Source organism: Anthonomus grandis, chromosome 11 (assembly GCF_022605725.1).
Source record: "Anthonomus grandis grandis chromosome 11, icAntGran1.3, whole genome shotgun sequence".
NCBI classification, from domain to species: domain Eukaryota; kingdom Metazoa; phylum Arthropoda; class Insecta; order Coleoptera; family Curculionidae; genus Anthonomus; species Anthonomus grandis.
Genome location: NC_065556.1, coordinates 27,136,312 through 27,152,202, shown reverse-complemented (window position 1 = coordinate 27,152,202; position 15,891 = coordinate 27,136,312). Strand labels below are relative to the sequence as shown.

General features: G+C 30.2%; 1 protein-coding gene and 1 long non-coding RNA gene across 3 annotated transcripts; one reads left to right on the top strand and one right to left on the bottom strand.

Moving 5' to 3' along the window:
* Window positions 1–323: 323 nt before the first annotated feature.
* Window positions 324–12,226, bottom strand: LOC126742134 (TWiK family of potassium channels protein 18-like). Of its 2 annotated transcripts, none has more exons than XM_050448696.1 (4): window positions 11,748–12,226; window positions 5,030–5,296; window positions 4,487–4,689; window positions 324–1,074 (listed from the first exon to the last, which is right to left on the bottom strand). In XM_050448696.1, the coding sequence occupies exons 1-4, from the start codon at window positions 12,085–12,087 to the stop codon at window positions 439–441; spliced, it is 1,446 nt and encodes a 481-aa protein (XP_050304653.1). In that variant the 5' UTR covers window positions 12,088–12,226; the 3' UTR covers window positions 324–438. The 2 variants fall into 2 exon arrangements, with proteins under 2 accessions (XP_050304653.1, XP_050304655.1); XM_050448698.1 differs by having other exon boundaries at window positions 5,030–5,307; window positions 11,748–11,890.
* On the top strand, window positions 12,088–15,347 carry LOC126742136 (uncharacterized). The gene is made up of 4 exons (XR_007662493.1): window positions 12,088–12,485; window positions 13,043–13,308; window positions 14,282–14,432; window positions 14,774–15,347. It is a non-coding gene; the product is annotated as an uncharacterized LOC126742136 (long non-coding RNA).
* The last annotated feature ends 544 nt before the right edge of the window (window positions 15,348–15,891 follow it).

Genomic DNA, 15,891 nt, shown 5'->3' with positions numbered 1-15,891 from the left:
TTCAATAATAATGTTTGGTCGTCTTTTTTTCGATAACTGTGGACTTTAGGTATAGACATGATGCATGAATTCCACGCGAAATTCAAAAATGAAATTAAAAAAAGTGCTTTCATTTGAAAAAATTAAGTTGATGGTCGTAATTTATTTATATACAAACTTCATGTACAAAAATGCGCAACTTGAAATAAAGATCGACGGGTCTGAGCGTTTTTTTTTTGAACACACCCCTGAATTCTAAATGAATTTAGACATAACTTTTGGGATGCACTGTATATGTATGTATATAAGCCTCTATTTAGGGGTATACAACAACAAAAATAATATATACATAAGTACGTTTATTAAAAAAATGGTCATTGTAAATAATAAAATAAAAATTGAATAAGCTTTACGAGAACACAACAGCCTTGAATCACCAAAGTGCATAAAATTTTAATGCTATCTTGCATACTTGGCAGTCGAAAAATCAAATGGTGACTGCTCTATTTGCACCTTAAACCCTTCAACCTCACCATTGATAAGCTTCTCCTTATCCTCCCCTTCACTTTTTTTATCACCACCATCATTAACATCATCATCTTTATCACCCGCATCTTCGGCATCATCATTATCCTCCCCAAGGGTCTTGCTAATCCTAGCCGAAGCATTATTAAACGTATCACTCAACTTATCCTGAACAACATTGAAGCACATGGACATTAACGCGAGTCCAAAACACAAATAAACAATCGACAGGATCATATAAGCGGGTTTCTCCGGCACGATATCCCCGAAACCCACCGTGGACATCGAGATGAACACGAAATAAAATGCGGGGAAAAAGTCCCAGTGTTCCCATACCATGAAGACCGCGGCTCCTATAAGCATGTAGGCCACCAGTATGATGAGTGCCAGGGTAATCGGTAAATTAAACTCATCGTCGATTTCAAATGCCGATAGAGCGGGCGTTTGGGGTTCGCTCAAGTACATCGATGGGGTCGATGGGTTTTCTGGGTCTTTCGGTGGATCACCCCATAAGGACATCCGTCGAAAAGTCGCGTACTCGTACATCACTTGAGCTCCTTTAATTATGTGCTGAAAGAAGGAAAGATTTTGATTAGTTTAATGAGATTCGGGAACGTAGTTGTGCGTTGATTTATTTGTAGAGGGATTTGGAAAGAAAGTTTTCAAAGTTCTGACTGATTTTCTCGTTTCGTTTCAGAAACATTTGGGCACTTTGGGAAATCTGAAACGTAGTTTACTTATTGCTAAGCTTTGGGTTATCGATGGTCGTCTTAAGACGAGGTGTTAGACTTGGTTGTATCATAGGAATTTATAAGTGTTATATGCTTTAGAAAATTGAAGTTCACATACATAAATTCTGTTTTATAAAGTGCTATTTTATTTAAGTAGATACTCAAAATGATTTTCATTTGGCCGTATTTTGAAAAAAATATATTGCTTTCAAAATGCTGAGATGACAATTTTATTTCTTACAAAAAAAGTGTGTATATTATGCATACATTCTAAATAATTAATTTCTACATAAATAAACTTTTTTGATGTCAGAAGTTCAAGCCTTCATTTCTAAAATTGTTTATAGGCTTTTTGTTGCTTTTTAGGGGCATATCTAGTATAAATAAGCCTCTTAACTACTTCTTTTGCGGAAAGCTAACAAATCCATCATTTCCCTTCTAATAGTTTCATTCGTTATTTAAGTCCTACTGACCCACTTAATAAGTTAATTTATAGAGTCGGTCAGTAGTCCTTGTCATAATTCCTTAATTATTAAGATTTTAAACCCAAAGTATGACTAAAAATTCTGAAAGTCTTTCCTGGGAATAGATGCACACTTTGTAATAAATCCGTTGCCAAAGATATTCAAGTACTCTACGTTGAACTGTTTTTTCTTAATTGCTACTGATCAATATCCAATTTAAGTCAAGTGTGTCAGATTATACTTCACAGTCAAAAAAGTCAATAATTTTTTTAATCCGATAAAAAGTTTCTTTACTAAGTTCAAATGCAGTATGTTGTAATGCAGGTCTTAGGTTATACCAGAAAGTAAATGCTTAATTTTTTCAACAAGACGGAGCGCCACCCCACTATGTTCTTCCTGTGAGGCAATTAAAAATTTTACATGATTCGTTTCCAGATCAGTGAATTGGAAGAGAAGGTCCAACGGAATGGCCGGCGAGGTCACCAGATCTAAAACCTCTCGACTTTTTTCCCTGTTGTGCTTAAAACGCAACCAACTTTACTCGATGATATTCGGCAACGGATTATTGCAGCATATGCATCTATTCCAAGAGATTCGTTTCCAGATCAGTGGATTGGAAGAGGAGGTCCAACGGAATGGCCGGCGAGGTCACCAGATCTAAAACCTCTCGACTTTTTTCCCTGTTGTGTTTAAAACGCAACCAGCTTGACTCGATGATATTCGGCAACGGATTAATACAGAATGTGCACCTATTCCAAGAGAAGTGTTTCAAAATGTGAGAAATCAGTTTGAAAATAGATTATACTTTTATTCAGCCCAAAAATGGAATGCATTTTGATCGTCTAATTAAATAAAATAACATATTATAAAAACTGAGATTATTTTTTACTATTACTTTCTTTGACTCGGTATAAAATTTAACAAAAATTCTTAAGCAGGTGAATACTACTGCAAGAAACCTTTAATTTAAGGTATAACAATCACATCTGGCCTAAGGTGTGATTGACCCTATAATCAAAATATGGTGGTTGTAGTTCCCTCTACCTGTATAACATTTGTACCAAATATTGCGCTTTTCTAACTTTGTTAGTTTCAGACACCCTGTATGTTTAATAATGTCCAAAATATCAAAATTTGATTGTTTTTAAATAATTCCAGAGATCTTGGAACGCAGTTTACTTTTGTATGTCTCGGATCTTACCCAGACCTCCCCAATACTTGTAGTTAATTTAAGATCTTTGATGTAGTTATTAACCTATAGAGCGATTGAAAAGGGGAATTTTGAAACAAATTTTGATTGAAAAAAGTATGTTTGGGTGTTTTTTTTTAGTATTTTATAAGTATTGGGTTTAGGGCTTTAGTAGATATTTTCAATATTTTGGATATGATTATTGTCAATCAACTAAAGTTTGTTTCATGATTCTGGCACCAGTAGATCAAGAGTTATCAACCAAGAACCTTGACAAATATATCAAGCACTAATGGAATGGGTTTTAAGTTATGCTCTCTATATCTGGGAAGGTGGTTATGACAAACTCAAAAGGTTTATTAAAATTATCTATGATAAGCCAAGGATGTTTCCGCCTTCTGAACTTTTTACATTAATTAACATCTTTAGTAGATTTTGAAACGCTATACATTTTATCTATTGTAAAATTGATTCCGAATTTGGAAAAACTCTCTTCTGTTGAAAACTGAATTTTTGGCACCCAAAACTGTGTTAATTTTTTCTCGTTAAAATTTAGGTTTTGATCGTATAATTGAATGGGTTTTTGGTTTTTCAAGACATTTATGTAAATTTTTTTTTAATTAAATGTTTGTATTTTTCTTGTCAAAAATATCAATTTTTTTTGAATCGAGGGTCACCTAAGATCGTTTTGTATTTAATTGCCAAAAATTTCGAGGTTGGAAATTGTATTTTGCAAATCTTCAAGGCTTTACTGACGTGAGGCAAAATTCAAATGGTCATAACTTCTAAACTGTTGATCCTATTGAAAAAAAATAATCGATCACTTATTTATTAATTTTGTTTATGACTGTAAGCCAACTACCAAAAGAGATACAACCAATTTTTCACCGCCTAACTGCTTTCAAGAAGATAGTTTATCTTACAACTGAAATATCTTCAAAAGTATAGGGTTTAGAGCTTTAGTAGATATTATCGACATTTTAAAGCTGGTTATTATGAATCGAATAAAGCTTATTTTATGATTCTATCTTCAGTAGACCATGAGTTATCCACCAAGAACCCTAAGCTTGTCATTTCAAGGCGCTACTGACGTTAGGCAAAATTCAAAAGGCCATAATTCCTAAACTGTTGACTCTATTAAAAAAATTTAATAAGATTCTTGCAATTGATCACTTATTTGTCAAATTTAATTATGATGATAATGACTGTAGGTTAACTACTAAAGAAGATATAAGCAATTTTCATCTCTTAACTACTTTCAAGAGGACATTTTATTTTACAGCTAAAATATTTTTAAAACTACTGAGTTTCGAGCTTTTGGTGTCAATTATCTCAAAAGATACTCAACAGAATTTAATGAAACAAGCAGCAAAATGTTAGGAAAACCCTGTTTAATTATCAAAATGGTTTGATGAAAACTTTAGAAGATATGAAGCTTAAAAGGTCAATAAGAACGTTTCAACTTGGCTGCAATAAAAATCAACTTTCTCTACTTTTAGCATGGAATGCTGAGCGTTTACTGATATCCCAAATACACCTTGACGAAAGTAGCAAGGCTGCCTTTAAGTTACCGCTCTTTAATTAGGAGATATTCTCACCTCAACTTGACTTTGTCGCCTGACCCGTCGACAACTCCTCGTATAGTAAAATCTCCTAATATAGGACCATCCAAATTTAATTCCTCTGGTGAACAGCTTACCGAAATCGGTAAGCACTATAAGGAATAATGGAATGCCTATTGTGGAATATACCATGGTCAGTACGCGGCCGGTGAACGTCGTCGGATATAGATGGCCATAACCTAAAATATACAATTTTTTAAATTTAAAAATAGCCGGGCTATTCATTCATGGATTTTATATATAAATAATAAATTACATCTTTTGGCTCCAGGCGTGTGGGTTAAAATTAAAATGTATTTATAAAAAAAAAAAAACAAAATCTGAATTTATGTTTATTGCGTATTAATCATTCGATGATACTGGTGCCAAGTTAAGGATTACGGTATTAGTTATACCGGGTGTTATACTCGTATTACGTTATCATCAACGTCCAAAATATCAATATTATCAGTACATCTTAGGGTATCAAAGAATAAACATGAGAATGTTCAGAAAAGTCCTTAATAAAATCCTCCATACCTATTGTGGTATATAGGGTGGCACAATAAACGATCGAATTCCATATGGTCCAGACTCTGCCGCTGGTATGGGATACGACCAACGGATGGTGTCTGTAGGCGTCAGTGATCTTCGCTTCGAACTTGATGATGGTCCTGGCCGCAGCCCCGATCCACTCCTTTTCCGAAAACTCTTCGGGAGCGGTGAGTGATTTCGTCCTGATCTCCTCCAGCAGATGTCTCACTTGTAACTTCATGTCGCGCTCTATTAGGGTGGTTTCGTTTTGGCCTGAAACGAAACTGTTAGTAATTAATTAATAATACAAGAGACACGATGCATATGATTCAATTTAATTTCAATTTATTGGTTGTGATAGACAAAGTATTTTCATAGGTCAAAAATGAAACAGAGCCCAACTGGTTCATGTTAAACCATTCCTGTTTGCTGCACCCTCCAGAGAGTCAGCCGCATATGCTGCAGTAGTGTCATCAGCACACGAACTTAATAAATGTACCTGCACTGCTAATGCATATGGCCCCCATACCCAAAATTGACCACTGCCGGTGAGGTATGAATTTTGTGTCGAAGAAATATTTTAAAAAAAATCAATATTTTCGAAAAATATTTTTTTTCTCAAATTCTTGTAAGAATTTGGAAAAACGCTGAAATAGGTGTCCAACGAAATTGTTCATAGATTATGTGTACAAATTTTCAAGGTAATATTTGGTCAACTTTTTGAGTTATGAATTTTGTGTCGAAGAAATATAAAAAAAATCAACATTTTCGAAAAAAAATTTTTTTCTCAATTTTTTGTAAGAATTTTGAAAAACGCTTAAATAGGTGTCCAACGAAATTATTCATAAATTATGTGTTCAAATTTTCAAGGTGATATTTAGTCAACTTTTTGAGTTATGAATTTTGTGTCGAAGAAATATTAAAAAAAATCAACATTTTCGAAAAATATTTTTTTTCTCAATTTCTTGTAAGAATTTTGAAAAACGCTAAAATAGGTGTCCAACCAAATTGTCCATAGATTATGTGTACAAATTTTCAAAATGATATTTGGTCAACTTTTTGAGTTATGAATTTTGTGTCGAAGAAATATAAAAAAAATCAACATTTTCGAAAAAAAATTTTTTTCTCAATTTTTTGTAAGAATTTTGAAAAACGCTAAAATAGGTGTCCAACCAAATTGTCCATAGATTATGTGTACAAATTTTCAAAATGATATTTGGTCAACTTTTTGAGTTATGAATTTTGTGTCCAAGAAATATTAAAAAAAAATCAATTTTTTCGAAAAATATTTTTTTTCTCAATTTCTTGTAAGAATTTTAAAAAAAGCTGAAATAGGTGTCCAACCAAATTGTCCATAGATTATGTGTACAAATTTTCAAAATGATATTTGGTCAACTTTTTGAGTTATGAATTTTGTGTCCAAGAAATATTAAAAAAAAATCAATTTTTTCGAAAAATATTTTTTTTCTCAATTTCTTGTAAGAATTTTAAAAAAAGCTGAAATAGGTGTCCAACCAAATTGTCCATAGATTATGTGTACAAATTTTCAAAATGATATTTGGTCAACTTTTTGAGTTATGAATTTTGTGTCGAAGAAATCTTAAAAAAAAATCAATATTTTCGAAAAATATTTTTTTTCTCAAGTTCTTGTAAGAATTTTAAAAAAAGCTGAAATAAGCGTCCAACCAAATTGTCCATAGATTATGTGTACAAATTTTCAAAATGATATTTGGTCAACTTTTTGAGTTATGAATTTTGTGTCGAAGAAATATTAAAAAAAAATCAATTTTTTCGAAAAATATTTTTTTTCTCAAGTTCTTGTAAGAATTTTAAAAAAAGCTGAAATAAGCGTCCAACCAAATTGTCCATAGATTATGTGTATACATTTTCAAAATGATATTTGGTCAACTTTTTGAGTTATGAATTTTTGTGTCCAAGAAATATAAAAAAAAATCAACATTTTCGAAAAATATTTTTTTTCTCAATTTTTTGTCCGAATTTGGAAAAAAGCTAAAATAGGTGTCTAACTAAATTGTTCGTAGATTATGTGTATGAATTTTCAAAATGATATTTGGTCAACTTTTTGAGTTATGAATTTTGTGTCCAAGAAATATAAAAAAAAATCAATTTTTTCGAAAAAAATTTTTTTTCTCAATTTCTTGTCAGAATTTGGTTAAAAGCTAAAATAGGTGTCCAACCAAATTGTCCATAGATTATGTGTATAAATTTTCAAAATGATATTTGGTCAACTTTTTGAGTTATGAATTTTGTGTCCAAGAAATATAAAAAAAAATCAACATTTTCGAAAAATATTTTTTTTTCTCAATTTCTTGTCCGAATTTGGAAAAAAGCTAAAATAGGTGTTTAACTAAATTGTTCGTAGATTATGTGTACAAATTTTCAAAATGATATTTGGTCAACTTTTATAGTTATGAATTTTGTGTCGAAGAAATATTAAAAAAAAATCAATATTTTCGAAAAATATTTTTTTTCTCAATTTCTTGTAAGAATTTTAAAAAAAGCCGAAATAGGTGTCCAACCAAATTGTCCATAGATTATGTGTACAAATTTTCAAAATGATATTTGGTCAACTTTTTGAGTTATGAATTTTGTGTCGAAGAAATATAAAAAAAAAATCAACATTTTCAAAAAATATTTTTTTTCTCAATTTTTTGTAAGGATTTTGAAAAACGCTGAATTAAGTGTCCAACCAAATTATTTAGAGATTATGTGTACAAATTTTCAAAATGATATTTGGTCAACTTTTTGAGTTATGAATTTTTTGTCGAATAAATATAAAAAAAAATCAATATTTTCGAAAAATATTTTTTTTTTCAAGTTCTTGTAAGAATTTTAAAAAAAGCTGAAATAGGTGTTCAATCAAATTGTCCATAGATTATGTGTATAAATTTTCAAAATGATATTTGGTCAACTTTTTGAGTTATGAATTTTGTGTCCAAGAAATATAAAAAAAAATCAATATTTTCGAAAAATATTTTTTTCTCAATTTCTTGTCCGAATTTGGAAAAAAGCTAAAATAGGTGTCCAACCAAATTGTCCATAGATTATGTGTGTAAATTTTCAAAATGATATTTGGTCAACTTTTTGAGTTATGAATTTTTGTGTCCAAGAAATATAAAAAAAAATCAACATTTTCGAAAAATATTTTTTTTCTCAATTTTTTGTAAGGATTTTGAAAAACGCTGAATTAAGTGTCCAACCAAATTATTTAGAGATTATGTGTACAAATTTTCAAAATGATATTTGGTCAACTTTTTGAGTTATGAATTTTGTGTCCAAGAAATATAAAAAAAAATCAATATTTTCGAAAAATATTTTTTTCTCAATTTCTTGTCCGAATTTGGAAAAAAGCTAAAATAGGTGTCCAACCAAATTGTCCATAGATTATGTGTGTAAATTTTCAAAATGATATTTGGTCAACTTTTTGAGTTATGAATTTTTGTGTCCAAGAAATATAAAAAAAAATCAACATTTTCGAAAAATATTTTTTTTCTCAATTTTTTGTAAGGATTTTGAAAAACGCTGAATTAAGTGTCCAACCAAATTATTTAGAGATTATGTGTACAAATTTTCAAAATGATATTTGGTCAACTTTTTGAGTTATGAATTTTGTGTCCAAGAAATATAAAAAAAAATCAACATTTTCGAAAAATATTTTTTTTCTCAATTTCTTGTCCGAATTTGGTAAAAAGCTAAAATAGGTGTCCAACCAAATTGTCCATAGATTATGTGTATAAATTTTCAAAATGATATTTGGTCAACTTTTTGAGTTATGAATTTTGTGTCCAAGAAATATAAAAAAAAATCAACATTTTCGAAAAATATTTTTTTTCTCAATTTCTTGTCCGAATTTGGAAAAAAGCTAAAATAGGTGTCTAACTAAATTGTTCGTAGATTATGTGTACAAATTTTCAAAATGATATTTGGTCAACTTTTTTAGTTATGAATTTTTTGTCGAAGAAATATTAAAAAAAAATCAATATTTTTGAAAAATATTTTTTTTCTCAATTTCTTGTAAGAATTTTAAAAAAAGCCGAAATAGGTGTCCAACCAAATTATTTAGAGATTATGTGTACAAATTTTCAAAATGATATTTGGTCAACTTTTTGAGTTATGAATTTTGTGTCAAAGAAATATAAAAAAAAAATCAACATTTTTGAAAAATATTTTTTTCTCAATTTCTTGTAAGAATTTTAAAAAACGCTAAAATAGGTGTCCAACCAAATTGTCCATAGATTATGTGTACAAATTTTCAAAATTATATTTGGTTAACTTTTTGAGTTATGAATTTTGTGTCCAAGAAATATAAAAAAAAATCAACATTTTCGAAAAATATTTTTTTTCTCAATTTCTTGTCCGAATTTGGAAAAAAGCTAAAATAGGTGTCTAACTAAATTGTTCGTAGATTATGTGTACAAATTTTCAAAATGATATTTGGTCAACTTTTTGAGTTATGAATTTTGTGTCGAAGAAATATAAAAAAAAATCAACATTTTCAAAAAATATTTTTTTTCTCAATTTTTTGTAAGGATTTTGAAAAACGCTGAATTAAGTGTCCAACCAAATTATTTAGAGATTATGTGTACAAATTTTCAAAATGATATTTGGTCAACTTTTTGAGTTATGAATTTTTTGTCGAATAAATATAAAAAAAAATCAACATTTTTGAAAAATATTTTTTTTCTTAATTTCTTGTAAGAATTTTGAAAAACGCTGAAATAGGTGTCCAACGAAATTGTTCATAGATTATGTGTACAAATTTTTAAAATTATATTTGGTTAAATTTTTGAGTTATGAATTTTGTATCGAACAAATATAAAGAAAAAATCAATATTTTCGAAAAATATTTTTTTTCTCAATTTCTTGTAAGAATTTTAAAAAACGCTGAAATAGTTGTCCAACGAAATTATTTATAAATTATGTGTTCAAATGTTCAAGGTGATATTTGGTCAACTTTTTGAGTTATGAATTTTGTGTCAAAGAAATAAAAAAAAATCAATATTTTCGAAAAACGAACGTGCATCTTATGCTTATGCTTATTAATAAAGTTCATTTATTGAGTGACAAAAAAATCGGTATAATCGACAATAAAATCGCCACCCAATATGACTTTGGAATGTAATGAAAGTTCGGATAAAAGAGAATCATACCTATCCAAGAATACTGCCACATATTAATCAGATTCACTCGTTTCGAGTCGCTCGTAATGATTACAGAGACGTAAACAGCCGTTCAACGTGCTGCTTTGGAGTAATTAATTTTACGTTTTGCAATAACCGAGTAACGCTTGCGTTTCAAGGAAAAACAGGGAATGGCAGTAGTTTGGGAATATCATAATATTTGGGTTAATTCAAGCTTTTATAGGTTAAACGTGATTTAAATTAAATTTTTCATGAAAAAAATTCTTGCCCGAAAAGGTTGCTTTTTCTCTCAGGAACACTCAGAATAAGAATGATAATCCGATCAGTGTCAGATTTCCAAATTGGGGTCCAAATGTACCCCAAGGGTTTTGTTGATAAAAAACAATGTTTTTACTGAAAATATAATATATTCTATATTTAATTTAATAACACTATTTATTTAAATTTGATATAATTTTATATATAAATATTTAGTATAAAAACAGCGTTATTAGATTGGCTAAAATATAATATTTTCAGAAGAATTTGAATAAATATTTGTGGTATAGCAATCGAATTTAAAAACTAGATATGTACATAAATCCCGTGCCAATTTTTTTAAATGCCGAAATTTTTTCATTTTTGTAAACAGAATCGTATATGATTTACGTATATTTTACAGTTTAATAAATACACCTTGACCGGTTAATAAATAGTAAATACCAAAACCAAAAATTTACTAAAAGGTCGTTAAATAAATATATATTTAACAATAATAATATATGATGTGTTCCTTGGGATATGGTGCTGGCTTATTGGGGGCTGGGAAGATATCAGACTGGGCCGGGATACTATGCGATCAAATTTTATAACAAATTTTCCAATAGTTTTGAGTCTCTATAATTACAATTAAATTAATTATTAAGATTAAAGCGGTTTTAATGAAAATTGCTTTTTACAGCAATCAGAAGTTTCTATCATTTAATTTTTAAGATTTTTTTAAACTAATATGAATTAATTTTGATAATGTAAATATATTTAATGGCAATTAACTCTAATTTAAACTAAACACAATTTTAGGTTTAGTATAAGGTCTACTATTTATCATTTACTTGATTTAAAAAAAATATAACTAATGCTACTGTAATAGTTGCTTTTTTATTGTGTATTACATGTAAATGTATTTTACTGCAATTTTGCAAAAATTTGAGGTGAGTTAGACATTTTTTGTATATTAAGATGAATAAACGAATCTGAATCTGGAACAAAAAGAAGTGAGATTGGTCTATGGTTTGTCATTCGTTAACATTTTTTCTATAATTGTAATATTGCTTGTATAAAGGATTTATAGATATCTTTCGTAATATCAAAAAAAAATTTACATTATATGCATATTATACAAAAACACTTTGAAATATTCGCCTGCCTGTCCGAATTCCTTACTAAAATTAAAACGCGACAACTTAATGTCTCGCGGCCCACATTTTATCAATTCCTGTGTGCAAACGTAATTTCCAACGTCACCGCACACTCAATAAATACGTCATTAAATTTAAAAATAAAACTTCCATATAAATATTTACCTTCGATGGTTAAAAATAATACGGCACCACCGACGGTGTACAGGATCATCACGACGATCAAGAAACAGTGAGTGAACCATTTTCTGCTTAAGAATCGCATTTTTCCGTAGATCCATAAGTTGAATTTCTCCCCTATGCCCAAGCCGGCGTCCTTCATATCCGAGAGGTGTTCAAAAATGAACACCGAGGCTCTTCTGCCATACGTGGGGGTCGGAGATTTCACACTGGACCTCACAGATAAAGAATCTGGATGATGTTTTCTTGGGGCGGCAAATGCCACCCTGCGACTACCGCCCCCTTCGCTCGGCAGGGGTGTGTTTAGCACACCGTCCTCGGCCATTTTTTTGTTAGTTAATTGTTAAACAACGCTCCGATTTATTTATTAGTCGAAGATATTTTATACAAAACTTTGTATTTTTAGAACGCATCAAAACAAGTTTTCGGTCGTCCAGAGTTGCCGCGGAAACTAAATAAAAGCGATCCGGTCTGACCGAGAAATTATCGCATTTCGTTAAAATAATATGGTGGTAACATATGGATTTTGCCGGGGCAGGAGTTACTTGGAAATGTTTGGCTGAAAATAAAGAGATGACGATCATCGGGTCGGATGTTAGCAGGAAATGTTGTTAATTATGGATTTTTTGGCAAATTTACAGCGACTTGAAATGCCAGGGAAGCGACGTTGTTTGTACTTTTTAAGGAAATTATGTGGACATTTATAGGGTCGTTAAACCTGAGGTAATCAATTTATTTAAAGGGTTTTCTCACCGTCTAGGTCACTGCTAAGATCATCGTTTTACTGATTTACTTATTAAACATCACATTTTTTGTTTAAAGAATAATTTCTGTACGCTTCTGGATATTCTCTAAAATTACTACTGAGATTTTTGTTTAATTAGTGTTAAAATGTATTACTGTGTAATTCCTTACCCAAATAGCATCGTTTCTCTAAAATTAAGACATATTGGCCTAATATGTCCTAATTTTGGAGTACAAGGAATGAATGAATATTTCAATAATTGGAATATCATAGAAATCAGTAATTACAACATTTTACCCACTAGAAATCTAGATACTCATTTGCCAATAAAAGATAAATTAATCTCTTTTTTCCAAGCACTCCAATGAGAAAAATGTAAAATCTTAAATGTTTAATGCATCTATTTTAGTAATTTTTTTAATAGTTGAAATGCCCTTGAAATACCCCAAAAATTAATCATTATACTATTTTATACACCAGAAATCAAGATATTCACTTTATCCGTATAAGAGACAAATTATTTTATTTCTTCCAGGCATTTTAGGGAGAAAAATGTCGAAAGAAAGCAAATTATAAGTACCTAGAAACTGGATGTATATTCTATGAAGTATTACGCTATTACATTAGATCACATAACCAGATACCTAAACAGTTCCACACAGTACAAGAATTTCTCGCATCAACTGCCTGGAATAAACACACACAATTATTTGAACTGAAAAACATTAACTCCAAGGACACAATTGCCATAATTCCGAAACTCCAGAGTTACTTGGAAATGTTTGCGCTTAAAATAAAGAGGTGACGATCACGGGTCGGATTTTAGCAGGAAATGTTGTTAACTATGGATTTTTTGGCAAATTTACAGCGACTTGAAATGCCAGGGAAGCGACGTTGTTTGTACTTTTTAAGGAAATTATGTGGACATTTATAGAGTCGTTAAACCTGAAGTAATCAATTTATTTAAAGGGTTTTCTCACCGTCTAGGTCACTGCTAAGATCATCGTTTACTGATTTACTTATTAAACATCACATTTTTTGTTTAAAGAATAATTTCTGTACGCTTCTGGATATTACTCTCTAAAATTACTACTGAGATTTTTGTTTAATCAGTGTTAAAATGTATTACTGTGTAACTGCTTACCCAGATAGCATCGTTTCTCTAAAATTAAGACATATTGGCCTAATATGTCCTAATTTTGAAGTACAAGGAATGAATGAATATTTCAATAATTGGAATATCATAGAAATCAGTAATTACAACATTTTACCCACTAGAAATCTAGATACTCATTTGCCAATAAAAGATAAATTATTCTCTTTTTTCCAAGCACTCCAATGAGAAAAATGTAAAATCTTAAATGTTTAATGCATCTATTTTAGTAATTTTTTTAATAGTTGAAATGCCCTTGAAATACCCCAAAAATTAATCATTATAACATTTTAGACACTAGAAATCAAGATATTTACTTCATCCGTATAAGAGACAAATTATTTAATTTCTTCCAGGCATTTTAGGGAGAAAAATGTCGAAAGAAAGCAATTTATAAGTACCTAGAAACTGGATGTATATTCTATGAAGTATTACGCTATTACATTAGATCACATAACCAGATACCTAAACAGTTCCACACAGTACAAGAATTTCTCGCATCAACTGCCTGAAATAAACACACACAATTTTTGAACTGAAAAACATTAACTCCAAGGACACAATTGCCATAATTCTGACACTCCAGAGTTACTTGGAAATGTTTGCGCTGAAAATAAAGAGATGACGATCGTCGGGTCGGATGTTAGCAGGAAATGTTGTTAATTATGGATTTTTTGGCAAATTTACAGCGGCTTAAAATGCCTGGGAAGCCGAGGTTGTTGGTACTTTTTAAGGAAATTATGTGGACATTTATAGGGTCGTTAAACCTGAGGTAATCAATTTATTATTGGCATTCTTATTTAAAGGGTTGCTTCACTGTTTAGATCACTGCTAAGATCATCGTTTTACTGACTTTATATTTTTTGTTTAAAGAATAATTTCTGTAATCTTCTGGATGTTCTCTAAAATCACTATCGATATTTTTATTTAATCAGTTAATGCTCATTGAAATCACTGCTATAATTTATTTAATTTGAACAGATAATGCCAACAAAAATTAGTTAAAATTAGTTACTTCTTACCCAGATAGCACCGTTTTTCCACATTTTACCCACTAGAAATCAAGATATTTATGTCATCCCTATAAGAGACTAATTATTTTATTTCTTCCAGGCACTTAAGAAAAATGTCGAAAGAAAGCAAATTATAAGTACCTAGAAACTGGATGTATATTCTATGAAGTACTAAGCTATTACATTACATCACACAACCAGATACTTACAGTCAGTTGCACGCAGTACAAGAATTTCTCGCATCAATTGCCTGGAATAAACAGACACAATTATTTGAACTGAAAAACATGAACTCCAAGGACACCAAGTCACAAGTGCCTGGAAGTTTTTTGCAGGAGCTCTCAAGTTAGTGAGCATTTGAAGCTATCTATCTCTTTCTCTGGTTTCAATTTCCTGGAATAGAGATTAAATTACTTTAACTGGAAACAACTAACTGCAACCACAGCAGATAAATGTTTTATCAATGAATAAATAAATGTTTATCAATGAAAAAATCACTGCTAGGTAATAATAATTGAATATTGTTTTGTCACGGGTTATTTCAAATCACTACTTTGATAAATGACTCGTCATTAAATCAATCTGAGGAAAAAAAATTAATATCATTCAAGGCGTATAAGGAAAAAACAATGCCAGAGATAACTTCTGGAATTCTGGCTTGAATCTTATGTCTATTTATATGTAGAAAAGTGTTCAGTTAAGATTTCTAGAAAAAAAATGCCATTCACAGAAGCTGAAACTCAGTATAGCTTGGAATTCAAGAATCCAGGAGCAGTTAGAGTGGATTTTAGAAATTGGAGCTTAAGAGTTTATGAACCTAACGTCCAGTCCTAAAGTTAAAAAACATAAGGTTTCCAGGCTCATTTAACAGCAATATCTTTTAATTGAATCTGAAATTCTAGATTCGTCTAGGATCTCGAGTCAAGGATCGAAAACGCCGCCTTCTTTTAGGTCTAAGCTTTTACCCACTACTTTCACCATAAAATTACTGTTTATAAGTGGTGGATCTAAAGTTGTATCATCAATTCCTCAACCAAAAAAGCCAAAAAAGATCTGCAGAATTAGAATCAAGATCAATTTAAACAATAAATGTTAAACGCACGCAAAACACAGCCGTAAATAAAATTAAGTTAATAATTAAAATTGCAAAGGCTATAAAACAATAAATAAATCAATTCCTTGTGTCTTTTGATTGCGCGCTTTCACCATCCCATCAGA

Excerpts from the sequence above, each read along its gene's own strand:
- LOC126742134 (XM_050448696.1), bottom strand. The coding sequence starts at position 12,087 with ATGGCCGAGGACGGTGTGCTAAACACACCCCTGCCGAGCGAAGGGGGC. Across the intron at positions 5,297-11,747 it reads ATTATTTTTAACCATCGAAG|GCCAAAACGAAACCACCCTA; the intron begins GTAAATATTTAT and ends GTTTCGTTTCAG. Across the intron at positions 1,075-4,486 it reads GGCGACAAAGTCAAGTTGAG|CACATAATTAAAGGAGCTCA; the intron begins GTGAGAATATCT and ends TCCTTCTTTCAG.